General features: G+C 36.3%; 1 protein-coding gene across 2 annotated transcripts; it reads right to left on the reverse strand.

Moving 5' to 3' along the window:
* Positions 1 to 59: 59 nt before the first annotated feature.
* Positions 60 to 25,345, reverse strand: acvr2ab (activin A receptor type 2Ab). Of its 2 annotated transcripts, none has more exons than XM_026256032.1 (11): positions 24,578 to 25,345; positions 12,173 to 12,380; positions 11,982 to 12,082; positions 11,532 to 11,686; positions 10,299 to 10,442; positions 7,503 to 7,646; positions 7,146 to 7,291; positions 4,775 to 4,889; positions 3,477 to 3,615; positions 3,257 to 3,387; positions 60 to 2,266 (listed from the first exon to the last, which is right to left on the reverse strand). In XM_026256032.1, exons 1-11 carry the CDS (start codon positions 24,630 to 24,632, stop codon positions 2,072 to 2,074), a joined length of 1,533 nt encoding a protein of 510 aa, XP_026111817.1. In that variant the 5' UTR covers positions 24,633 to 25,345; the 3' UTR covers positions 60 to 2,071. The 2 variants fall into 2 exon arrangements, with proteins under 2 accessions (XP_026111817.1, XP_026111816.1); XM_026256031.1 differs by having other exon boundaries at positions 11,982 to 12,085.
* Positions 25,346 to 26,852: the final 1,507 nt, after the last annotated feature.

Here is a 26,852-nt window from a genome sequence, read left to right on the forward strand (position 1 = left end):
AAAGGGTAACTGCAACTTTTCTGCAGACATTAAGACAATAAATACCCCGCAGTACAATCTTCTGGTATAATTTCTTTATAAACAACAGTTTTTGATTAGTGACACCGAAAAGAACAGAGCAACATCATGCTAGTCTAATAATTTAAAACCAACAATCATATTTACATTATTCATTTGCTGTACATGTGTGTGTTCGGGGGAACTACAGATTGATCTGAAATGTCTTTTACAAACTTACTCCTCACCCAACACTCGGTTTGTCGTCGAACACATTCAGGCAAATAATAACCAGGGTTTGTCTTCACAGTACTGAGAGTTTGTCACATTATTAATGAAATAAATAGAAGCGGTTGAGACTGTGTGCTACAGTTGCGATCGCTGCTGCGTGTTGGTTGCATAATTGCTGTAAGTCCCTGAATACTGCTGTAGTGCTTCAGACAGAGATGAAGAGAGACTGAGGAAGGACAATGTGGCGTTGAGACAGATTCACAGCCTGAAAGATGCTGTCGTGTGAAAACAGTCATTAAAGGGGCCTTTTCAGCATTTATTTATCCCACAAGGTCAACTCATAATGTCACATGAGGATTCCTGCTCCTACAAACAACATCTTTTCATCCTCGATGAGTGTTTTCTGTGAGTTCAGTCTAGTTTTTAACTGCTCCATCCTTCAACAACAGCCTGTTTGTAAAGATGCATCGGATTGTGACTCGTAAATCAATCCTGAATGGTTCAGACTGAAATGCACAAGCGTTCACACTCTATGTATTTTATTTCTGCTGGTGTTCAGACCATTTTTTGATTTGGAAGCTTGTGTTAACCACAGAATAAAACTAAAGCTGGTTGTGACTGATTTTATATCTCGCAAGTCTGACTTTTTTTCTCACAAGTCTATAGAAACGTGTAATTCTAAAGAAAAACTGTCAGAATTGTGAGATATAAACTGATTATTCTGTCTTTTTTCCCTTTCAATTCTGAGTTTACGTCTCGTAATTCTGAGTTTATCTCAAAGTATCAAGATTTTTCCAGAATTGAGATTTAAACTTGTAATTGCAAATGATTCTGGAATTCATGGCAGAAACAAAAAACAACTGTGAGAAGAGAAAAAAAAAACTAAATTGTGAGCTATAAACTCAGAAATGCAAGGTTTGACTGATGAAAACATCAGACTTATCCGTTTTTTTCGAGTCTGACTTTCTTTGAATTGCAAAATAAAAAAATCTGAATTCTAAAACAAAAATATAAATCCATATTGTGTGATAAAAAGTTCCAATTACCTTTTAAAAATGTTCATGTGTCTATAGTTTGACATCTAGTCTCGGTGGCCCAGGTTTCTCAACGCTAAATCGCTGTTAACGTTAATCTAGTTCACATCAGAAAGATGATGTCCAGAAAAACCCAATGTCTCAGGTGCAGTTTTGCATATGATGTGTCACTATTTTCAAAAATTGTGGTGCAAAAATATAGTTGAGTGAGCGTGAGCGGTCCGAATTGTTCCAGACGCTAACATTGGCCCCTGGTTTCTGTGATTCAGTGAAGCGAGCGTTGATTCCTCATGATTCGACCCCTTCAGAACGGCTGTGATGAAATGAAGCAGAAATGTGAACGGTAGAAACACTAGCGTGTTACAGCGACTCGTCTCGCCTCCGTAGCAGCTGTCCAGAAAAAAGCATGAGAAATCAAAATGAGGTATACCTGTTTAGGGAGGTTCATGGTTATTTCAGCATAATTTCTCATAGAGCCGTGTGTGATTCGCGGCTGAGCGGCAGACATTCAGAAGTGTTTTGTATTGGCATGACTGTTATGATTTGCAGAAACGAACAGCAAACGCAGTCCAGAGTTTCGCCCTTTTTATACTAAAACCATACGATACGCTGTTCATATAAAACACAAAAGTCTTTCCTTAATGCATAAAAGAGGTTTTGGTGCAGACGGAGACGTCCGTGTGTGTTTGATCTCGAGTTCCTCCGTGTGTAAATGTGAGTCGTTGAATCATTCTCGTGTTCGTTTTGCTTTCACTGTAGTCTGGTGTTCTCTCGCACACGCTGCGCTCTGATTGGCCGAGAGAACAGCATCATAGGCTGGATTCTTTAGGGGGGAAGTCCAGGTTGGAAACCATGGTGACGACGGAGAGGATGTTTTCGGGGGCGATGAGGTTGGTGTTGCGCTGCATTGAGAGGATGCGCTCCTCCACGCACCCCGCAGACAGACGCGCCTCGGCCTCGTGGTCCCAGCACTCCTCCACGGTCTCACAGAGCATCGCCAGACCCTACACATACACAGATTAAATATAATAAGAATAAAAACCTTTGAGAGCTGTGCATGTGGTGTGGGCCTCTTTTTCTGAGCCAAAACTTGAACATCATGCATCTTCAAGCATCTTGAGCTTCTGATCAACTGTACAAAGGGTCACATGACTAAATAAATTACAAATTAGTTGATCTAGAAATATGGAATCTGAAATGTAGATTTATTCTTATGCATTGAATGTAACCTTGGCTTTGCATTTCTCAAAATCCATGGCGTTTTCTAACAAGCACTACTTTTTCCTAATGTTACTGTTGAAAACCGTAATTTAAAATAAAGCTGAAATAAAAATAGAAATATTAGGAGAAAAAAGATTTAATTCAGGTCACATTTTCACTTAGGAATTTTCATTTAAAAGTTACTAAAATGACTAAAACTCATTAAAAATAAAGCTATATAGAAATAAAAGACTAAAAATGACTTATAAAAGACTTAAAAAAACAAACTTTAAAATAAAATGAAATAATAATAATAATAGTATATAAAAATACTATCAGTTTATATCTCAATAATATGTAATAGTATCTAAATAATACTAAAGTAACACTGATGTGTATAAAATACTTGTATATTTATTCAATTTACAATTTAAATTGATTTTATAGTCACTATGGTCATATTTGTATTCATTATTATTACCTGACACAAAGCATCAACTGGATAATAAAAAAGTGTTTCTATATGAAAGTTACTTCAGAACTTTTTACATCATGATGAAAGATGAAGACTTTAATTTTGTTTTCACTAAACATCAATGATGAAAATGAAATTAAGAGTATACTGGGTCAGTTGAGTTTTTGATCATTTTAAAATCTAGAATATTTGTGAAAATATAGAAAATGTAATGCAGTCAATGTGTGTGTGTGTGTGTGTGTCTGTGCGTGTGTGTGTGTGTGTGTGTGTGTGTGCGTGTGTGTGTGCCTGTGTGTGTGCGTGTGTGTGTGTGAAGTACCGTATGTTTTAGCCAGTGTTCTCTAAATATCGGCCGTAGTTTCTTATGCACAACGACGTCCTGCATGTCCTCCAGAGACGGATGAAGACCAGCCTCCTCCTCAAACGGCAGACAGAACTCATCCACAGGACCTGAGACACACACACACACACACACACACGGATCAGCAGCGGTTCATCACAGGACTTCACTGGAGTGTGAGTGAATGGGTGTTTGTTACCGTCGGCCGCTGTGCAGCGAGAGGCCAGTTCCCACAGCACCAGACCCGTGGCGTACATGTCGATCCTCAGAAACGCGTCGCGCTGGAAACTGATGGCTCCCTCCAGCACCTCCGGAGCCATGTACCGCCGCGTCCCCACCTTCACACAGCCAATACAACCACAACAATCAATAATTATCACTTTAACCTGTTAATTGTCACCCCGTCCCGTATACGGGACGCCTACGTTGACTATACTATATTACAACCAAATCTAATCTAATCTTGACAAACTATATATCGTTGGAAAGGTCTAAGACTCCCAAATATGTATTATATCAATATTTTTTGTTAAAAATTATGTAGGAAAAGTAATAGATGAATTTATGACAAGAGTGCACCCTCAGAAATCTACATTACAAAAGGAGTTTTGTAGCCTGACTACGTCAGACTTCCTACTTCCGCTCAATTTCATTTCGCTTCTGTACTCAGTCTGATACTGCGTCAGAGCTTTCTGTTTGCCACCGGTCTGGAAACGGCCGGGCCAATCAACGAGCAGAGGGCGGGCTGAGAGCCGTGACGTAGATGCTTAGCGCCGAGTTTTACATTGTAGGTTAGAGAAACCGAAACGACCGCGGAAATGGGAAACGAGACACGGGATGCAATTCGCTCTGTTATGGAGAACATTCAACTCTTTTTCAAACTGCAAAAGTCGTTTACAGCCATGTTCACTCCGGTATTTCGCTCGCATCATCATGTGTTAACAACAGGTTTACAGTGGAAGTTCAATCATAGATTTGAGTTCGATGCATGATGTCTGTGCTTCGATGCGGCTGTACAGGCGAATAACATACGTCATAACTAAACGTATCTGATTGGCTACGGGTAACCAATGATTTTAAACTTCAGACAAGCGCCCCCTAGCGAGAGAGAAAACACTTCTCTATTATGCCATTCCAGACTCTGTCTACGAAGCAAAGTGAAGTAGCAGAGTCTGGTATTACCAGGCTAGGAGTTTTGACCTTTGTTTAAAAAAAAAGACTTCCTCGTTGCCTTTTTCTCTATCACATTTTAGAAATCATCAGAAGTTATATATCACTTGAAAACATAAAATCTCAAAATTCATCCTTCAATACCCATTTTAAAATCAGACATTGCATTACCATGTAAATGGTACATCAAATTCATCTTACAAAATGTTTTCAGTCATGAATTATAAAAATTTAGGTCTGTATCATGCACATTCATGTCTATCTTCAAAAACGTGAGTGACATTTAACAAGTTAAATCACCACTCGTCAGTGAAGTTTTGATCATACCTGTCCGTGTGTGTCGCCTGTAGATTTCCCCGCTTCAAACTTCAGTGCCAGGCCAAAGTCAGCAATACAGGCCGTTAAATCATGCTTCAGTAACACATTCTTACTCTTGATATCCCTGAGAGAGAGAGAGAGAGAGAGACAGAGAGAGAGAGAGATAGAGAGACAGAGAGAGAGAGAGAGAGGAATACAGAGAGAGAGAGAGAGAAAGAGAGAGAGGTTAATTACTATAATGAGTAGAGAAAAAATATTTATGATGATGATGATTAGGGCTGTAACGATATGCGATATGAAATCGAAATCGCCATACGCAGGTCCACGAACCTGTATCGCGATGTGAGAAGGCAGAATCGCGACACACCCCTCCTGAAGTTATCCTTCCTGTCCAGATCCAATGCTACCACATTTTAAAATTACTATAAGTATTATTTGAAGTTAACATTATAAAATACGTTTGAAGGAGTCGATTAACGCGGATACGCGTTATGAGTAATTTTCTCCTGATAACCCCGAAAAGAACTTAAATTACACTTCAGGTTTTAATCGTAAAGATAAGAGCAATACATCAATCGAATCTGTAAAGGGTCTACTTTTTTTGGATACAGACATAACAACAAAACTTTGTGCACTTATAAAATAAAGATAACAAACAAGGTGTGCTGTCTGCAGCCTTCGTCTCCGCTGATCGTCATGTACAAACACGTCATTAAAATGAAGTGTAACTCCGTGAATACTCAACGAAGAGACATGAGAGAGATATCTATAGAAAGCTTGACATGTCTACTTTTAAACTAAACAAGTGCTGCCGAAAACAAATATTCGGTGATAAAGTAATCCATATGAAAACAAGGCGATGTCCGTTTTTCACGTCTCCCTTCATTATATTTAATGTGACCACGCCCCCGCGCTTAACGCGCTATTCAGATTCAAACTGAAGCGCGCGGCTTGAATACACCCACACAGAAGAAAAAGCAGCGAGACTGTTCTTCAAGTTCTTTTTATTTTACTGTTTGCTTTGTGATGAGAGCAATAAGACATAATTCACCCCAAACAGATGTGATTTGGTTGAGTATTTGAGATTTGGATTTCCTCAGAAAAAAAAGAATGATGTCCTCTATTCAGCAGAGATCATAAACATGAGTAAGTTTCTTTATATTTATTTATATACTTGTACTAGTTTTCACATAACGTATAAACATTTTACTAGTTAGACTTTCCAAACTATAATTCCTGACTAAATGTATAATTAAGTGAAATATTATGAAGTTTCAATATCAATATGCAATACTATATCATTCAAAAGCTTGATGTAAATAATATAAATGTAACAAATAAATGCAACTGTAACAAATGTAACAAAAAATTGTGTTCTTTTAATTTATCCCCCCTAAAAAACCTGAAAAATATTCTCAGCTCTTTTCAACATTAATAATAAATAACAATAACAATGATAATTATGATAATAATAAGAATGTAAGGGTTACATTCTTTCTTGTAACTCCTCCCTCTCAGTGGCACAGCTGAATGAGAGGCTCATTATGCAGCTCATTATGCAGGCCTTTGTCTTCTCAGGTGTAAATCACAATGATATTCATGATAGTTGACGCCTTCTCGCATATGACTTTTACCAACAAAGAGTGTCTTAGAAAATCTAAATCAATATATTGTTTTCTGTGAGTGAGTAAACAAGAAGATTTTCACATAATTTAGAAAGAAAAATTCTAGGCTACAAGCTCCAGTTCTCAAAAATCCCAGGAACCAATGTTCTTTATGTGTTTTTTTTTGCCTTATTCAAGTGTTTTAACATTTTTAGCTTTTCACTAACCACGCATAAAAATTGTTTTTTAATTATCGAGGTTTGTATCGTACCGTGGGTCAAAAATCGTGATACGAACCGTTTGGTGTATCGTTACAGCCCTAATGATGATGATGATATTAATAATAATAAATAATAATAATGTAACTTAGCTGAAACTAAATATTTTCCAAACCATATAAATTGGAGCTTTATACAAGAAACTAAATAAAGTGGAGGGGACCTCACTACTAAAATAAATGAATAATAATAAAAAAAAATTAATGAATGAAATGATTAACTAATTAATTATTAATAATCAAATTACATTTTAGACTAAAAATAAATATGTAAAAAATAATTAAAAAAATAAACTTAAAAAGAATATTAAAAATCAATATGCTCAAAAAATACATCAATAAATAAAGTATATAAATAAATACCCCCAAAAAAGAGTAGTTTTTTTTACACATTTTATTATGCAATTTTATTACTGTAATTTTTTTTTACAGTATAAACTGACTCTTTTTAAGAGAAACTATATAGATGACTGTTAATTTTAGGAAAGGCATTTTGTACCTGTGTGCAATGGCAGGCTTGTGTCCATCCTTCAGGTTGGGAATGTCCTCGTGTAAATACGCCAATCCACGCACAAACGTCTGCGCTATCAGACACAACTCATTCCACGACACGACATTCGCCTTCAGGAAGTCTGTCAGCGAGCCCTGAATACAAACACACATGCAGATGATATCAAACATGTGACAATAATGTATCATAATACTGTTTCAAACATTAACTGCTGCATATGACATATTTTCTAAATATTGTAGAATTCTGAATATTGTAGCTGTGTGTGTGTGTGTGTGTGTGTGTGTGTACAAGTAAGTAAGTGTGTGAGTGTGTGTGTGTGTGTGTGTGTGTGTGTGTTTATACCTTCTCATGGTAAGCTGTGATGAGCCAGAGCTCAATATCGATTCCATTTCCTCGTTTTTCTGCTCCGATGAAGTGAAGGATATTTTCATGTTTCATTCCGCTCAAGCTATAAATCTCATATTCACTCTGCCACGACTGTTTATTCTGAGAGAGATCACAGACAAACACACGCAAAATCAACAACATTCAAAGTCTGTGTAAGACAGTCCATTTACAAACAATTGTGATACACATCAATTGATTTCTTTTACTTCCATTTTTTTTAAACATGACATTTTGTTTAAAAAAACTTAAGTATCAAAATACTAAATATATATATACATACTGATCAAGCCATTTCTCCTGCAGTTGTACCTGCACTAACTCACATCATCAACACTTCCCTTCACACTGGTGTTTTCCCCTCATCATTTAGACAGGATCGTATAACTCCACTACTTAAGAAACCCACCCTCAACCCATCTCTTTTAGAGAACTACAGACCAGTTTATCTTCTTCCTTTCATTGCAAAAACACTTGAACAAGCATTTCTCACACAGAACAACCTCCTTGACAGCATCTGGCTTCAGAAGTGGACATTCAACTGAGACTGCCTTGCTCTCAGTTGTTGTAGCCAGAATCCAAATCTTCAGTACTTATCCTGCTTGATCTGTCCGCTGCTTTTGACACGGTTAACCACCAGATCCTCCTATTAACACTACTGGCAAAGGGCATCTCAGGAACTGCACTTCAGTGGTTTCAGTCTTACCTATCAGATAGGTCCTTCAAAGTATTTTGGAGAGGTGAGGTGTCCAAGTCTCAACATCTAACTACTGGGGTGCCTCAGGGCTCAGTTCTTGGACCACTTCTCTTCTCTGTCTACATGGCATCATTAGGTTCTGTCATTCAGAAACATGGCTTTTCATACCACTGCTATGCTGATGACACTCAACTCTACCTCTCATTCCATCCTGATGATCCGACGATAGCTATTCGCATCTCAGCTTGTCTAACAGACATTTCTTACTGGATGATGGACCATCACCTTCAACTCAACCTTGCAAAGACAGAACTGCTTGTGATTCCAGCAAACCCATCGTTTCATCACAATTTCACCATCAAGTTAGGCACATCAACCATAACTCCTTCAAAAACAGCTAGAAGCTTTGGAGTTATGATTGATGATCAGCTGACTTTCTCAGACCACATTGCTAAAACTGTCCGTTCCTGCAGATTTGCTTTATTCAACATCAAGAAGATCAAGCCCTTTCTTTGGGAACATCCTGCACAACTCCTTGTTCAAGCTCTTGTTCTGTCCAGGCTGGACTATTGCAATGCCCTCTTGGCAGGTCTTCCAGCCAGTTCTATCAAACCTTTACAATTAATCCATAATGAGGCAGCAACATTAATTTTTAATGAGCCGAAAAGAATACAAGTCACACCTCTGTTAATCAATTTGCACTGGCTTCCAATAGCTGCTCACATAAAATTCAAGGCATTGATGTTTGCCTACAAAACTACCACTGGCTCTGCACCCATTTACCTAAATTCATTACTTCAGACTTATGTGCCTCTAGAAGCTTGCGTTCTGCAAGTGTACGTCTCTTGATTGTGCCATCCCAAAGAAGCACAAGGTCACTTTTACAGACTTTTAAATTAAATGTTCCCTCCTGGTGGAACTCAATCCGAGCAGCTGAGTCCTTAGCCATCTTCAAGAATCGTCTTAAAACACATCTCTTCCATCTTTATTTGACCCTCTAACTTTAACACTCACTATTCTAATTCTATTCTATTGTAAACAACAACAACAACAAAAAAAACACTAACACTAGCTTGCTCTATTCTTTTTCTATTCTATCTGTTTTCTTTTTCTTTTTAATATTATTTAAAAAGCCCTTGCTATGTATACTGCATTTAAGGTAACTGAGACTTGTTTTAGCACTTATATGTCATTGCTCTTTTGTTGTTTTTGATTGCTTCCATTGTCCTCATTTGTAAATCGCTTTGGATTAAAGCATCTGCTAAATGAATAAATGTAAATACACTTTGGCACAACTGTATATACAGTATAAGCACATCAGTTGATTTCTGTATTCATGTGCCGAGGTGTAACAGACTGATGAGCTGTCTTACTTGATGGATAGGTGCTTTGTTATGATTATTGTTATTAATTATTTGTTGAACATTGTGTGCTTTATCACTGCTGTAGCAATTGTTTTATAAAAGCAACTAGATTTAGTGTTTGCAATGTAAATTGGTGCAAAAGACTGTTTCATTTAGTATGTAAATATTACAATGACTTCATCATAATTTTACCAATGTGAATTTTATAAACATTTAAACAACAAAGTTTACAAAAACAAAGACTTAAACTACACTGCACATTTTTTTTCACTGTATCAAACTCAGCATTTTGAAATGTAAAAGATATGAAAAAGTTTAATTGTTTAAATCACTAAAAACTACATTATGACTTTTTGATGCAAGAAACCATAACTAACATAGATGGACCTCCAGGGAATAAAAAAAGAAACTTATGTGTAGATTATGATTAATTTGATCATTTTTGAGCTTGTAGAGTTGTGTAACATTTTAAATTACAGTACAATGAAATTATATGTTCTTAATATTTCGGGTAAGAGGTTTATCACAAACATCATTTTTGAAGAATATCAATGCAGAAATTCAGAGCACAATAATAAAACACACAGAGTTTTGAGTTACATTATGGCAGCAGTATGTGTTGTTCTTGTATGCTGAGGCTGAAGAGGCAAAAATGCACAAACAGTAATGAGATTAAAATGAAAGGTGTCAGACCTGCACAGGGAAAATCTTTACAGCCACGTGTTCGTTGAGCAGCTGAGCTTTCCAGACGCAGCCGAAGCATCCACGAGCCTTCAGCTCCAGCAACTGCAGCGGCTTCTGACCCAACAACGGAGACGGAGGCATCAGACCCGGGTCCTACAGACACAAACACAGCCGCTGAACACATGATGAACACACACACACACACACACACACATACACATACACACACACACACAATGAACACGAACACACAGACACACACTGAACACACACACACACACACACACACTCACACACTCAAACACACAGTGTCTGATGCAGGAGAACACAAATATGAATCCATGCATACTAGAAAGAAATAAATACAGATCTGATACGCAGAACACAGCGACCGCATCACAAACTCATGATGGGATGAGAACTAAAGCATCAGCAGGGCATGATGGGAGACCGTGAGAGTGAATGAAGCTCTTACCTCGATCATGATATGAAAGGCGTGCTAGCAAGAGAGGAACAGAGGGGTTTTACTGTCTCTAGCACACACACAAGCGCAGGGATGTGAGGAAGAACCAGCTCTGAACACTGAGCTGTGGATTCTCATGTGCCACAGTGAGACACTCAGATGGAAACGGAACGTAACAACCAATCAAATCACAGCGCTGGTTAATATATGGACCAATCACAATGCTTTGACTTCATACACAACATGAAGATGAATAAAAATGAGTTTTATAGAGATTTCTGGGAAAGTATGAATCCTTCAGATTAACAGATGCATTCTTTCTGGTGTATAAATGTCTCTAATAAAAAAAAATAAAAGAGATTTGAATGTTGCTCGATCGATCAATCCCTCTGGAATAAGAACATGTGGGTAGAAACAAGCGAGTGAAACACTGTGAAAAATATATTTCCTTATTTAGTAATTTTGTCTTGTTTGTACTTGAAACTTATCACTTAATACTGACTTGAGATGCAAAATTTCAAGATATTAAGACTGGTTTTTGTCAACTGATTCAGAAAAATAAACTGGGTTTTGAAGTAAGTTTATTTTTCTGACCCCACTGACAGATGTTAGTCTTAAACTGCACAAGAAAACAAGACAAATACACAGTGAGAAAATCACTCTGCAGTGAAACATCGTTGTTATTACGAAGGAGAAGCACAAAACACATGGATACACATTAATAATGCACTGTTATGTGAAAGATCAGATATTGAGTATATAGAGATGAGGTACAGTACCTGTGATGGCACGAGCAGCGGCGGATACGACAGCTTCAGACGACGGTACATCCAGAACGAGATGAGCAGGATGACGGCCACAGCCATGACGGGAATCAGAGAGTACAGCAACGTGGGAAACAAGTCCGGCTTCGGGGGAACGGTGATGGTCGTGGCTGGAGAGAGAGAGAAAGAGATCTTACCATTTAAAAGCCCTTAAAAACCATGAAGTGAACCCTGATTCAGAAGGTCCTGAAGCTGCAGAAGCAAACCAACGTGACTAACAACAGCCAGCATCAGGACACTGAAATATCCATCCACAAAATATGGCCCAACCATATTATAAAAGCACAAAATTATATCTGAGTACAGTGAGAGAGTTGGGTTGAATAACAAGATTGTATCTTTACTAGTAGCAGGATACATTGATGCCTGACACTAAAAGAGGGGTGTGAAGTGTGTGTTACTCACGCTCAATCATCTCTGGACTGTAGTGAAACTTCCTGTTGCACATGTTTCCCTCGCAGCAGCAGAAGAAGACGTCTGGATTCTCCTTATGCTCCACACACTCGCTGCACACACACACACACACACAGGTAACGTGTGTCATCATCTGTTCACATCGCAATCGATTGCTCCACACACACATCTAGCGCTCGTACCTGTCGTAGCAGTTGATGTCGTCCAGCCAGCAGCCCTGCTTCACCATCTCCACGGCTCCTGAGCGGTTCTTCCAGGTGGAGAAACAGTGCTGTCTCTTGTCTTTCTCTCCGTGACATGATTCCACTCCGCTCTGGTTCGTGCCGTCCTTCTCCCAGCTTGCATTGTAAAACACACACTCCTGCGTCTCCGAGCGCCCGAGAATCGCACCTGAAACACAGACAGACACTTCAGTCTGTTTAATCAACAAAACAGAGGCTCATTGCATATCAAACCTTAAAAGTACAGTACACTATAAAATAATGATGATCTTTCATAGTCGCACATAAAATAGATTATTGGAGTCTACATTTTCAAGAAAATACTATTTCAAAGTTTCACATTTAATTCAGTGTCACTTGTAATATCTGTGTAATTATTTGTAACATTTACCGTATTTTTCAGACTATAAGTCGCACCTGAGTATAAGTCACAACAGTCCAAAAATACGTCATGATGAGGAAAAAAACATGTATAAGTCGCACTGGACTATAAATCGCATTTATTTAGAACCAAGAGAAAACATTACCGTCTCCAGCCACGAGAGGGCGCTCTGTGTTTACAGTGTAGACTACAGGAGAACTGAGCAGCACAGAGCGCCCTCTCGTGGCTGGAGACGGTAATGTTTTCTCTTGGTTCATGTCAAATTAATTTTGATAAATAAGTCGCACCTGACTATAAGTCGCAGGACCAGCCAAACTATGAAAAAAAGTGTGACTTATAGTACGGTACTAGTGATTTCTGAGGGAAAATTGCTTCTTTTATTTATTTTTATTTTTATTTTTACAGTGTATCAACTCATGCATTAAACCACGAGTAACATTATTAGTGGACCTTTAGGTATAAAACACACACACACACACACACACACACATTAAAAAATTAAGATTATGATTCATTTTAGCATATTTAGAGCTCGTAGAGTTCAACAATCTCAAATACTATCTATTGACTCATGATTTTTCACTGTAGAGCTGAATATTGTTAGATTTCAGTTCTTGGATGTTTCTTAAAAACTAACACACAAGACACAGACAGTGGGTCAAATTAAAATAAGCTTTAAAAATAACAAAATTAGTTTTCTTATAGTGTTTGTTACAGTGCATTCTGGGATTGAATGCGATGCTGCCTAAATCGAAGGCAGCATAATCATGCATGTCTTATATTTTGAAGATCTTCTGCAATGACATTATAACTTTGTGAGGAACAGACTGAATTTTATGATGTTACTCACTGATAAGAAATTCTAAAATTTAGGTAAATTATTGCTTTAAGAGCAGTTATAACAGTAACGTTTTGAAATATGATTACATTTTCAAACATCTGTTTTCTGTGTGAATCTGTGTTAAAGTGTAATTTATTTCTGTGATGCTCCGCTGTATTTTCAGCATCATTCCTCCAGTCTTCAGTGTCACATGATCTTCAGAAATCAGAATAATATGATGATTTACTGCTCAAGATACATTTCTGATTATTATCAGTGTTGAACACAGTTGCAAACCATGATGCATTTTATTTTTCAGGATTCACAGATGAACATAAAGTTCAAAAGGATAGCATTTATTTGAAATAGAAAGTTGTATATTAATATTACTGACTCCAAACTTTTGAGCGTGTGTGTGTGTGTGTGTGTTTGTCAGGGAAGGGCTTGTATTTCATCCACAGCAGCTCACTGAAGGGAAGGAATGCTAGAAAGCCGAGACGTGGAGCAATCAGACATTTCTGCTGACGGACGTCTTTGACCTCTCAATAATTCAACACACTGAACAGATTTCTATTCACTTCAGCCCACTGAACATTCACCGAATTCCACGCAAGCGTCGCTGAGACACAAACATGAAAAGCCTTCATCAGGCTGCAGGGCAGAGGCGCTTGATTATCAAATAATTATGAGCTTTCAGAGTAATAGTCGACTTAGTTTCATAAATCACAAGATTAAAAGGCCGGCAGTCACTGATCTCTCTCTCTCGATGTTATCGAGCTTCTTCAGTTTTCAGCTGGTGGAGATATTTCTGCGCTGCATCATTTCTCTCCTAAATGTCACTTTCATTCTTTAGGAGTCTGGTGTGAGTTTCTGAACGGTGTGTTTGTCCCCGAGCAACTTTCTGATGCCTCAACATGATTCTGCCGTCTCGTCAAGAGTCGTATATCTTCTCTTAATCACCTCAATTAAGAGAGAATCATCAGTCTGACATATTCCACTGAAGTCCGTGCTAAGCTTTCATCAATCCCTGTAATCTTTTCTTTTGAAATCTGAACATGAACATTCAATCATCTGCATTACCACACAAGAACAGTGCCTTACAGCTGTCTCTGCATATTAAACTGGAGTATTAAAAAATAATCACACACACACACTACTACCAGCAGAGGGCAACACCAACACAGCAGTAATTACACACTGTGTATTCTACAATAAATCAATAAAGTGCAAAGAGTATTACACTGAGACAGACCTGCTGCAATAAACTATCCAGAAACTCCTGCCTTAATTAGATCAACTCTAGATGAATATGAATTTGAATTCATGTCAAAAATAAACAATCTTTCTGAAAGTTCTCTTAAAAACCCTTTTTCATTTGTATTCTCTTTCTCTCTGCAGATTCAGATCAGTGTCATCAGATCAAAACTTCACAAACCTCAGAATCCAGTCTGTGCTGTAAACGGATCTATAGTTACTCCCTCAATCATTCATTAATGATCCTAAATCAAGACCCATTTAACACCATCTGTTTTTCTTGAAATACAGTTCCTGTATGATCTCTTTCTGTATTTAATAAAAATCTGAACTTCCAGTAAAATGCAGGTCATTTCCAGCACAGAATCACAGAGCACTTCCTCATAAAATATATATATATTTAATAAAGGGAAGTCAATATATGTGTGTGTTGTTGGCAGCGCGCACACACACACACACACACACGTGCCATATACTCTGGCAAGACCTTTTTTACCACCTAATCTGCTGAAATTTACCCACAATGCAGTTCTTCATCCATAAGCTTCTAACAGCAACCAATCAAACACCGTCAGCAGCAGAAACACACAACAGGTGGAAACACACCTGGACCTGATGACATGTATGACATACATTTTAATAAAAAAAAAGGAATTAAATTGTGATTATTTTATTATATATAAAAAAATAAATAAAAAAATAAAAAATACATAAAAAACTAATGTGAAATAAAAAATATAAAAATATAATTATATATAATTAATTTTAGATTTTTTATTTCTATAATTTAAATATAGATGATTTAAATGATATAAAATATAATTTTTTACAAAAATAAAACATTTCTTTATAACTTTTTTTTTAAATAAAAAATTATGTTTACAAATTAACTTAAACTAAAATTAAAATATAAAAACAAATAAATGTTTAAAAGATACACAAAATATGTAAAGAATTTTGTTTTAAATAAATAAAACTTAAAAAAAAAATTTTTGGCTTGCATTCTAAAAGTGGATATTATTAGTATTAGTGCATACATTCGTACTGTGAATGTCATTTAATGTAGCTTGTACTCTCAGACAAAAAGGTACAAAAGCTGTCACTGGGGCGGTACCTTTTCAAAAGGAAAATTTTTGTACCTTTTAGGTAGTAATTTGTACACTTTATGTACGTATATGTATCTTTAAGGTATCAATATGGACTCTTTAGGTACCTTTTAAGAAGGTACCGCCCCAGTGACAGCTTTTGTACCTTTTTTTCTGAGAGATTAAGGGAGAAGCACAATGAAGCGCTCGTATCCTCTCAGTAATGAGCTAATGAAGCCGATCACTAGGCCAGCTGGGACAGACGTGTAAATCAGGAGGAGGCACTCAAATTTACAAGAACTACTGCAGAAACCTCACAGAGAGCCAAATCCAATACACAAAATCAATGCACTCCCTCAGACGCTGAGCATACTGTACAATCAGCACTAAAACACACACAGATTCACAACCCCGGAATAACTGAGGATACAAATGACTGCAAAACAGCGGACAGCATCACTTCATCATCTACAGAGAGCAGATCTAATGAGGCGCCGCCACAATCAGACAAACTACAGTCAGGCTAAACTGTGTGTAAGTGTGCTCAATTACTCAAATAACCACAGAAATGTTAAATACTGATAGTTTTCCAAATTCAATTAAACAATGTACTTGAAGAAAAAGTAAATCAGCACAAGACCACAGGTTCACATTGAAATTGGGCTTTTTACTTTTATATAAATACTTCTTGGCTAAGGGTACTTGAAGTGTAGCAACCTTAGGGTTTTTTTTTACTTTATTTTTTATTTTCTTAAGTGGAAACTGAGCCATTTCTAGTTCCAGAAACGACCCTGATTAGAGATGATAATGTTGGTCATAACCATACTTTAAGAGTTTGTTTTGCTTAGTCGTAGTGTCATGTAAAACTAACGCTAAAAAGGCTTGTCGAATGTCTACATATATTGGAAACTTTAATCTAATAAGCAAATGCACAAATATAGCTAATCAGCTAAGACTACTTGTCCTGTCATGTCTCCTAATTAATATCTGTTTAAATGTTTAAATGTAAGTCAGCATTAGCATTTCTTTCACAATCTCACAAACACCAACCCATTCGGCGAACAATATCCTAACATTTAGCAGATGCTTTTATCCACAGAGATTTACAAATGAGGAACCAAGAAATTTGTCATACAAGCCAGTAATTGCTCACAATACCAAGTTAAAACTACATTAGCTCACAAAACAGAAAACTTTCCAAGACACAACGTGCATATAAACTCTGAACTTTACATGCATTCATTAAAAAAAATGATTATATGTATAATATAAAGTATTATTATTAAATTTTTTTTCATTAATTGAATTACTTCATTACAAAAGAAACATTTACTGGAATAAATAAAATATAAAAAGTTTTTTATTTCAGCTACTTGTTAGTACAACATTTCTCATTTCTCAACTTATATTGCAATAACAATCATTAAGAACATTAAAATGACGAACACAACAATACTGAAAAATACAAATGGAAATTATAAAAAAAAAAAAAAAACAATCAGAGCTGCGGTCCGTAACTTTGTTTGTGTTCAAAATGTAGAAAAATGTATATAATAAGCGAGTACACCATGAATCCATTTTCCAAACCGTGTTTTTGGCTTGTCCTGAATCACTAGGGTACACCTATAATAAGTGTTTATATTCGGACTATTTTAGATTTCTCCGGGGATACCGCGGCGGAGTAACCCAGTACCTTTGTGATTCTTCGTAGACATAAACAGAGAGAAGTAGTTCCGGCTACGATGTTCTTCCGCAAGACGCAAGCAGTTCTGCTTATTAACTGCTAGAGCGTCAAAAGTTCCCTACCGCAGCTTTAAATGTTAATTTTGTTTATTCTGCTTTAAAAAATGAGAGCTGCTAACAAAGACTATAACTACAAAGATGTGAGTTTATAAACTTCACAAATCAGACGACTGTTGTTGTGCATGTGTAGAAACCTTAATCTTTTAAACACACAATGGTTTCATATCTCACAAATGAAGTGTTAATGTGTGTAGAACAAAAAGTGACCTTATTTTACTCTTTGAAAAATAGAAATCTGCAATTCTAAAGACCCAGAGGACATTCCTGAGGGAAACTGTTGCTGAATTAGTCTTCTGGGTTTGCTGACAAATTGACGTCATGACTGAACAGCTCCATTGTTAGGGTCAGGATGGAAAAAGAGCATAAAAAAATGAATTTACGACTCCTTTCAGAGCAAGAAACCTTGACTGGTGTTATAAGTGAACTTAGAATGTGACACTTTTAAGACTTCTGGTTTACTGCCCCCATATTTTCATTCACAAACCAGCATCATATTTTACTCTTTGCTTTGGGTTTCAGTCATTTCAAACACTTCACAGTTTCTCTCTAAACACACACACACACTCTCGTGAGCTTCTGAATCTCTCTCTCGCTCTCGGTCGGTCTGTCTTCTCCAGTTTCTCTGCAGATTCATCAAATGAAATGCTTTCAGAGTCTGTAACTCCTCCGTCTGCCAGAGGAGCGTTCCCAGAGTTTGGAGCCAGAGCGACTGGACGGAGAGGCACATCTGTCTCAAACACAACCACCAACGCCAGCCACATGCTGGGAGACCGGCGGAGAGACGGCTGCCCATCTGGAGCTGCAGATGAGCCTCTACACTCACAGAAACAACCAACACTAAACCACAGACCCAGGAGCTTCACGGGGATTATTGCTTTTATAAAACAGTTATTCCATTTACCTAGTAAGGTTCCAAAGAATAAAACAGATCAGTGTAGTGATATTAATAATAAAAACAATGTAGTTCCTCAGAAACAGCTGTGGTTCCAACGAAGTGTTTGCCGAGCAACACACAGATGTAAACAAAGGAGTATGTTTGAAGAGTAACAGCTTCGAGCGTGGCTCGGCCAATCAGAATCAAGGACCAGAACTCTCTGTTTTGAAATCCTCAAAGCAATGTGAACAAAAGGATCATTTTAACTGCATTTCATTCATGCTGACTGTAATAATAATAGCATTTTTGAAGTATTACGGTGATGACAAAAACAAATACCGGTAAATAAAACACAAAAATTTCTAGGAGAATGTGCTGAATTCTAATTAATGAAATAATGTCACAATGTGAAAGATACTGGCTCAGCATATAAGCTTAATTTTTAAAGCAATATATTATTATTTTATATTATTGTTATTATAAATTATTTTGATGATAAATATGAAATGGATAGTTCACCCCAAAATGAAAATTATGTCATTAATGACTCATCCTCATGTCGTTCCAAACCGTAAGACCTCCGTTCATCATCGCAACACAAATGAAGATATCTTTGTTGAAATCCGAGAGCTTTCTGACCCTCATAGACAGCAACACAACTGAATGATCCCAGGTCCAGAAACAAGGACATCAGTAAAACAGTCCATGTGGCATCAGGGGTTCAACTTCAATTTTGTGAAGCTACAAGAATAGTTGTGATTACATTCAATTAACAGTACACTATTACAATAATGAGAATTAAATAAATATATAACTAAAATGTTTAAAAATTGTAAGACTAGGCTAAAAAATTTATCTCTTAATTGTTTTCTTTTTTTTTCAGCCAAAGTAAAGGAGCAGGGCATGTGGGATTCCTGCATCATCTTGGGATGTTGGAGAATGCTTTTGATGAGCGGTGAGCTGCTCTTAGAGCCGGTGCGTGAGGTTTGCTGGTGCAGGGATTTGCTCGCGGCTGTAACCTTGGCATAAGTCTGTGTGAGCCCTACAGGCTTATGTTAAAGAGGATGAGGGCTGCTGCAGACCTTTGGCCTACTTCAGGACTGGTAGAGCGAGGAGAGAGAGAGAGAGAGAGAGAGAGAGAGAGAGAGAGAGAGAGCGAGAGAGAGCGTGCTGGAGTTCAGTAAACACCTTCACCTGTCACTTCTGATGCTTCTGATAACTTCTGCACGTCACGAGAGTTATCAAATTACTGTTTTCAGACAGGTTTCCCAATGTCAGACTGCTTTAAACAAACGGATTAAAATGAAAGAAAGGCAATACTTTAATTGTAATGACAGTGATGTCCTTTTTTAATAATGATAGACCATTTAGAAATATATACCAGTAATATCTCAATCAGTTACAGCTAATGAAAAACACATCAGCTGACCACTTACTATAAATATACTGAAAAAAATTACACACTTCCTCAAGTTATATTACCATAGTAAACACTCTCTAATGCAGCACGTCAGATAGACTGGTCTTTAATGGCATTAGTGTTATTCTGGCGTCAGACTCTGTAACCTTGAGCAGTGAAGCATTCAGACATCTTTAAAAAGATCAGTATAGTGTCTCATCTGAACAAGCATCTGACCGAATCCAGACCAATGAGAGAACGTTACTGCCCTCACCTGTGTCCTTCTCATGATCTAGACTCTTTATCCACAGATCTGTCTCTACACAACAGCAAACACTGAAGCTCTCCAGAGTTTGGTCTCAGGTGTTTTAGGTGTGAGGGGATGAGCTGATCACAACAAAAGCTTCTCCCACTTTGTTAAAAAGCCAATTACCATCAAGATTCAAACAATCCAGCCACAAAATCATGATGAAGTATTAGGAGGAGAAAAAGAAAGATCCACTAACAGGACGAGTTTAATGTACTTTTAAGCACATTTATGAAAGAAAGCACAAGAAAGTGAAAGCACCACTTACAGGACAAATGAGGATTTGAGTAGATCATTCAAAATGTCTGACACCTAAAATAATTAAATATTATTACATGATTAAAGAAGTAATGAATGAAAACTCTGAATATTTAATTGTACAAATCTACCCAAGGAGAACTGTTCATTCATCAGATGTCAAATGTCAATGCCATGCAGATTCTCCAAGCTCTATAGGACTAAAGAATTATTAAAATTATTACAGCACGTTTGCATGAAAATGCACACGGCATACACTACTGTTTAAACGTTTGGAGAGGAGGTCAGTCATTTTTTAATTAGAATAAAGTAATTTACAATGTTATAAAGGATTTCTAATTCAAATAAAAGCTGTTCTTTCAAACTTTCTATTCATCCGTGAATCCTGAAAAATTAAATGTATCAAGGTTTCCACAAAAATATTGTGCGGCACAACTGTGTTCATCATTGATAATAATCAGAAATGTTTCTTGAGCAATAAATCTGTATATTTTATGATTTCTGAAGATCATGTGACACTGAAGACTGGAGGAATGATGCTGAAAATACAGTTTTGATCAATTAATTTAAACATATACTCACATAGAAAACAGTTAATCGTTGTAATATTTAAAAAAAAAATTGTTTCTATTGTATTTTGGTCAAATAATTGCAGACGTATAAAAAAAGTCTTAAAACAACAAACTTTTGAACAGTAAATGTATATAAAGAATACAATTTTTTACTGACATGTGATGTGTAACGTGATTCATAGCTCAAAATTAATCTTGCTCAAATTACATCATATACAGAATATTGAGTAACCAGGAAACTGTAAAAATTATGTTGAGGTTTGGGAACTGTCTATAGGATATACTGAGGCCTTCGTCTTTGTTCTGCACAATAATACTAGACCGCAGTTATTATGAGCAGAGTGTAACACCAGACGAACACCAGTGGTTACACTATTTTAAGGTGTCTTTGTTACAGTGTAATTACACATTTAAGTACTGAGTAATATTAATTAACTACATGTACGGGTTTGGGTTACTTGCATGTTAATACGCATAATGTATCGTTATTATAGTAAGTAACACGTGTAACAAGGACGCCTTGAAATAAAGTGTTACCACATCCGTTACAATGTAACGCGCGTCAGCATATGGAAAGCCAAATGGGTCAGAATACGCGTGCTTTTCAACGCCGTATTAATTTTAAAACGCCGTTTTCATAACGCCGCCAGGCGTTAAATAAGCGCCGTTACGCGTTAAGTTAACGCCAGACGCCACCACGCGTTAAAATAACGCCACACGCCGATAGACGTTAAGTTAACGCGACACGCCACTTAAGATGCAGATTTATTTACTCATCTACATGGACACACCTCTCATGGCTACAAGGACTCTACGGCAAGTCAGAGCATCCAGTTTGCAAGAGCGCGAAGATGGCTAGCCCTTACAATTCTACATATAGCTTTTGTCTCATAAAGTTATCACCCCAGGCATGAATAAGTGCAAATTTGGAAAAGATTTTATTCAACAGTTAAATTAATAAGAAAGTAATATTATTATTGTATTATTATATTATATTTTGAGTAGGCTATCATTTCAATTTAATAAATAGTTGGTGATAGTTTCACAAAAATAGAAAATCTGTTTATTTACATTTACATTTACTCAACCTAATGTTGTTTCAAACCTTATGCCTGTATTGCGTTTGAGGAAGATATTTTGAAGAATGCTGATAACCAAACTGTTTTAGTCTGTAAAAATATTACGATTCCGATGCAGCTTCTGAAACAAAAGTAGAGCATATGTAATTCTAAATTAAATATCATTTTTCTTATATATATATATATATATATATATATATATATATATATATATATATATATATATATATATATATATATATATATATATAAACATAAGCTGAAATGATAATCATAGCTGAATTAAGCAGAACTGCAGAGCTGACCCCCACTAAAAATAGACTTATGGGAGTCCCCCCTGATATTTTGTATTAGCATCAACAACAAAGGCAAATCTGAATAATAATAATAATAATAATAATAATAATAATGCAATTAGGATAGTAAATAAGATTAAACAGACGGAGTATGGGGATGGAATGAAGGCAGTAAATGTTTATTGGTTCACCTCAGATCGTGAAAGCAGGCTGCAGTATTGTCATTCATCATAACAAACAGTGTAGAGATGACTCCCTCGGAAGAAATCCTGCAGGCGCCCCTGAACATATGGACTTAAATTTCAGGAACACTTAATTTGCTCTATTTCTTAAAAACAAATTCAAACAAAGTCACAGCTGATCGCGGTGTATCTCCAAACAAACACACAGCTGTTTCTGAACAACGTTTATGAATGAATCTGCATTTTAGAACAAATCTAGCGAGTCAATGATTTACCCATCACCCATTCATAAAGAGAGTCATTTGCTTTGTGATTCATTGATAAGGCAGTGACATGCTGCCACCTACTGTCGGTTTCAGTTTCATTTGAAAGTATAAATGAGTCATTTAAATCGTTTAATATTTCCATTTTCAAAACTTTATATTTTAAACATTAATTTCATTACATCGTTCTTATGAAATACATTAACGCCACCTCCAAGTCTTCTCAAAAAGTCTGCATAATCCTTAATGCAACAGCAGAGTTCTGTGTCTTGCAAAGCTGAAATGTTGATGCTGATTTCATTTGACTGGTAACTTATTCTTCTGGATTGTATTTTACTAATTTAATAAAAATTAGATGGAAAATGGGATCAAAAAGCTAAAAAAAAAATAAAATAAAATCAAAACAAAGAAATATCAAAAAAAGAAAAGCATAGAGGCCTTGATACTGTAACGTTACCTTTTAAAAAACTAATTGCAAACGTTTATGCAAAGTGTATTATGTACAAATAATGCAATACTGTACCACTAAATAAGAAAGGTTTTGAGGGCAAAGCTAATCAGGCCAATGGGAGACAATTAATAATCAGTCTCATTTTATATTAAATCATTCTTTCATTTCACTAATCAATCTTTTTTATTTTTTTTATTAAACACAAAGGGGTCATTAATGATGCTTACATTATAGCATGTGCAAATTCACAAACAAAGTATATATAATTTGGCCAAAATTACAGGTACCTATATTAATATTCAAGAATGAACAAATGTACTGTTATTATAGATTACAAAGGTATTTATAATTAAATACATCCAAAAGGTCAGGACTTGCCATACATTTTCTCATTTATTTAACCATTGTAATAATTTCCAAATTTGGACTTATTTGTGTCATTCGATAACTATATTCCCTATATCCATATTTGTAATTGCTTTATTGTAAAATAAATCAGGTAACTACTTTTGAGTATGATTTCAGTTTATCATATGTTATTATGTTTTTAAAAAGGAAGAAAAAGTACCCTCAGAAGATATATTAGAGCCTAATTGAGTTAAATCTGAAAAAGCAAACAAAATGTAGCTTTAAATATTAATATTTAATTTAGAATTACACATGCTATACTTTTGTTACAGAAACTGCATCTGAATCATTGGGTTGAGTAAATGTAAATAAACAGAATTTCTATTTTTGTGAAACTATCACCAACTATTTATTAAATTGAAATGATAGCCTACTCAAAATATAATATAATAATAAAATAATAATATTACTTTCGTATTAATTTAACTGTTGAATAAAATATTTTCCAAATTTGCACTTATTCGTGTTTTAACTTTATGAGACAAAAGCTATATGTATAATTGTAAGGGCTATCCTTGCCATCTTCGCGCTCTTGCAAACTGGATGCTCTGACTTGCCGTAGAGTCCTTGTAGCCATGAGAGGTGTGTCCATGTAGATGAGTAAATAAATCTGCATCTTAAGTGGCGTGTCGCGTTAACTTAACGTCTATCGGCGTGTGGCGTTATTTTAACGCGTGGTGGCGTCTGGCGTTAACTTAACGCGTAACGGCGCTTATTTAACGCCTGGCGGCGTTATGAAAACGGCGTTTTAAAATTAATACGGCGTTGAAAAGCACGCGTATTCTGACCCATTTGGCTTTCCATATCAGCACACGGCTGTAACAAGCAGCTTTAGATTAATCCGACACAACCTGAGTTACTCACAATCCACGAGCAATGCTGAAGTTTATTACATAAAAGCAGACGGGATTTAAAGCAGAAATATGGACCCACCTGATGAGCACGAGACGAGGAATATAGCCAAGGCCAGTTTGGTGTCTGTCCTCATTTTCAGCGCAGATTCTTGTACTGCAATAAATCCCAGCAACACCCGAGCTGATAATCCACTCCCTCTAAAATTAATGTTTTAATATTGCCAGAAGCATTTATTTGTGAGCAAACAGGTCCGGATCAATGTTTAAGTCTGTAAGAGAGGTTTAGTGTTTGAGAGATTTGACAAATCCTCAGTGTGGAGGTCAGTGCGTGTGTTTCTGTTTGCATAGATGAAATATCAAACATTGATACAATCATATTGCATTAGAAAGTGACAGCGGCCTGTCCTGAAACTTATGCATTATTATTGATCAGTATCGATATAGAAACAGCGATCATTTTGAATGCATGGGGAAAATTCCTATTCATGGTTCAGTCAAGTTCAAAAACATCCCGATGTGATCTTCTCGTTCTTTTAAAAATGCTTTGAATAAATCATAATCATGATCTTCATTCCAGAACTCACGGATAGAAATCCAGCTACAGAGATCCGAAACAGCAGCTAAAACAGATCAACTAAACCGTGTTTTATAGTGTCGGATAAAATGCATTCCTCCGTAAAATCCTTTTTTCGTCCAAATGATCCCAGATCAGTCACAGATCAGAAGAAAGCAGCTCCATTTCTGTGTGTTTAAATGCTGGAATAAAGCCTCGGAGGCGTCCATATTTTCTCTCATGTGTCCTGAACACAACATGGCGAACAGCACTGAGTGTTTTGGTTTTTTCCTCTCCTCCACTCCTCCTCTTTTCCCCCTTTCCTCCTTCTCTTTTCCAGACTAAAAATGAACAGCAGTATTTCCATCTGGGGATTGTTAAGGCGGTTGTTCCTGTAGGGGGCGCTGCGCGGCCCAAAAACAGCTATTGCCTTTACACAACATTCAAATCTTGTGATCGTTTTTGTGTTTATACAAATATATGAAAACTTAAAAGTGTAATATTTATTATAAGTTATTTCCTAGGATTTATTGGAGGCACGCACATTAAAATTTAAACTCCATCTTAACTGTAAAATTATATATTTTTAAACTATCTGGTATTCGACTCTGATTGGTTAAGCCATATCCGCGATGAGAAAAGTAACAGATATCGTGTGACAGCGCCGCCGATTCAGCAGCGGCATTAAGTGTTTACACGTAAATAACGATACTGAAAATCCTTAAAACAGGCAGTAAACTTAAAATACACAGTGAAGAAATAAAACAAGACAAATATTATTCACATCTAGTTAGTCCCCACCCATTTTAATAACAACTGTTTCGTGCCATTCTACTGGTTTCCTCTATTTCCAAGCTTCCACACGAAACACTCAAAACAGTCATTTGATTGACAGCTCGAATGGAAAGAAAGGAGGTTTGCGCCAGCTCGTATTACTACAAGCCCCGCCCTCGGCCCGATGACGGAATGTTACGGACAGCTCAGCTGTCCAATGGAAGAACGCTTGTAAATAGTTCACACCAATCAGAGCAAAGAGTGATCAGGTGACCCGTGACTTGTCAGGAGGGGCGAAAAATCAGGCATTTATTTATTTATTTATTTATTTATTTATTTATGTATTTATTTCCAGTTCGGATTTATTGGCAGTAGCCAGCCTACACCATTGCGAAAGCACTGTAGAGCATTTTAAAACAAGCCAACATTTTACTTTGAAATGTAATTTAATTATAAAGCAGTATCTTATACTATAAATGGAAACATTGTACTGCTAATGGTGTTTATTTCACAAATGTATGTATTTATAAACTTGGTAGGTTAATATTTCTGAATAAACATGCAACTGGAGATGTGGAGTACTGATTTTATTTGATTTATAAACCCATTATCAATCAAATGAACCATAATTCATGTTTATTTAATCATTAATACAATAACAGATTTATCAATACATAATTTGCTTCCAGTAATGGTTCCAAGGCTCAAAAGAATGATTTTTATCAATAAATATTAAATCATTATTATAAGATACAAGATTTTTTGTTGTTGAGTATAACAAGTGAGGATCAACAGAGAGCATTTCACAACAGATAATTCTTCAGTAATGATAAGAATTGTTAAAGAATGCTTTTCTTTAAAGGTTCGCCCAGAATAATAATCATTCAATTCACACAAACTGAAGAGAAATGGCTTGGAGTTAAGTGTAACGCAAGTAAATGAGGGCTGAGTGTGTCAAGATTAAATACAGAAATAAATAACACCGTTCAAGTATAAAAGTGGTCATGCAACTCATGCATTACAAGAT

Source organism: Carassius auratus, chromosome 6 (genome assembly GCF_003368295.1).
Source record: "Carassius auratus strain Wakin chromosome 6, ASM336829v1, whole genome shotgun sequence".
NCBI classification, from domain to species: domain Eukaryota; kingdom Metazoa; phylum Chordata; class Actinopteri; order Cypriniformes; family Cyprinidae; genus Carassius; species Carassius auratus.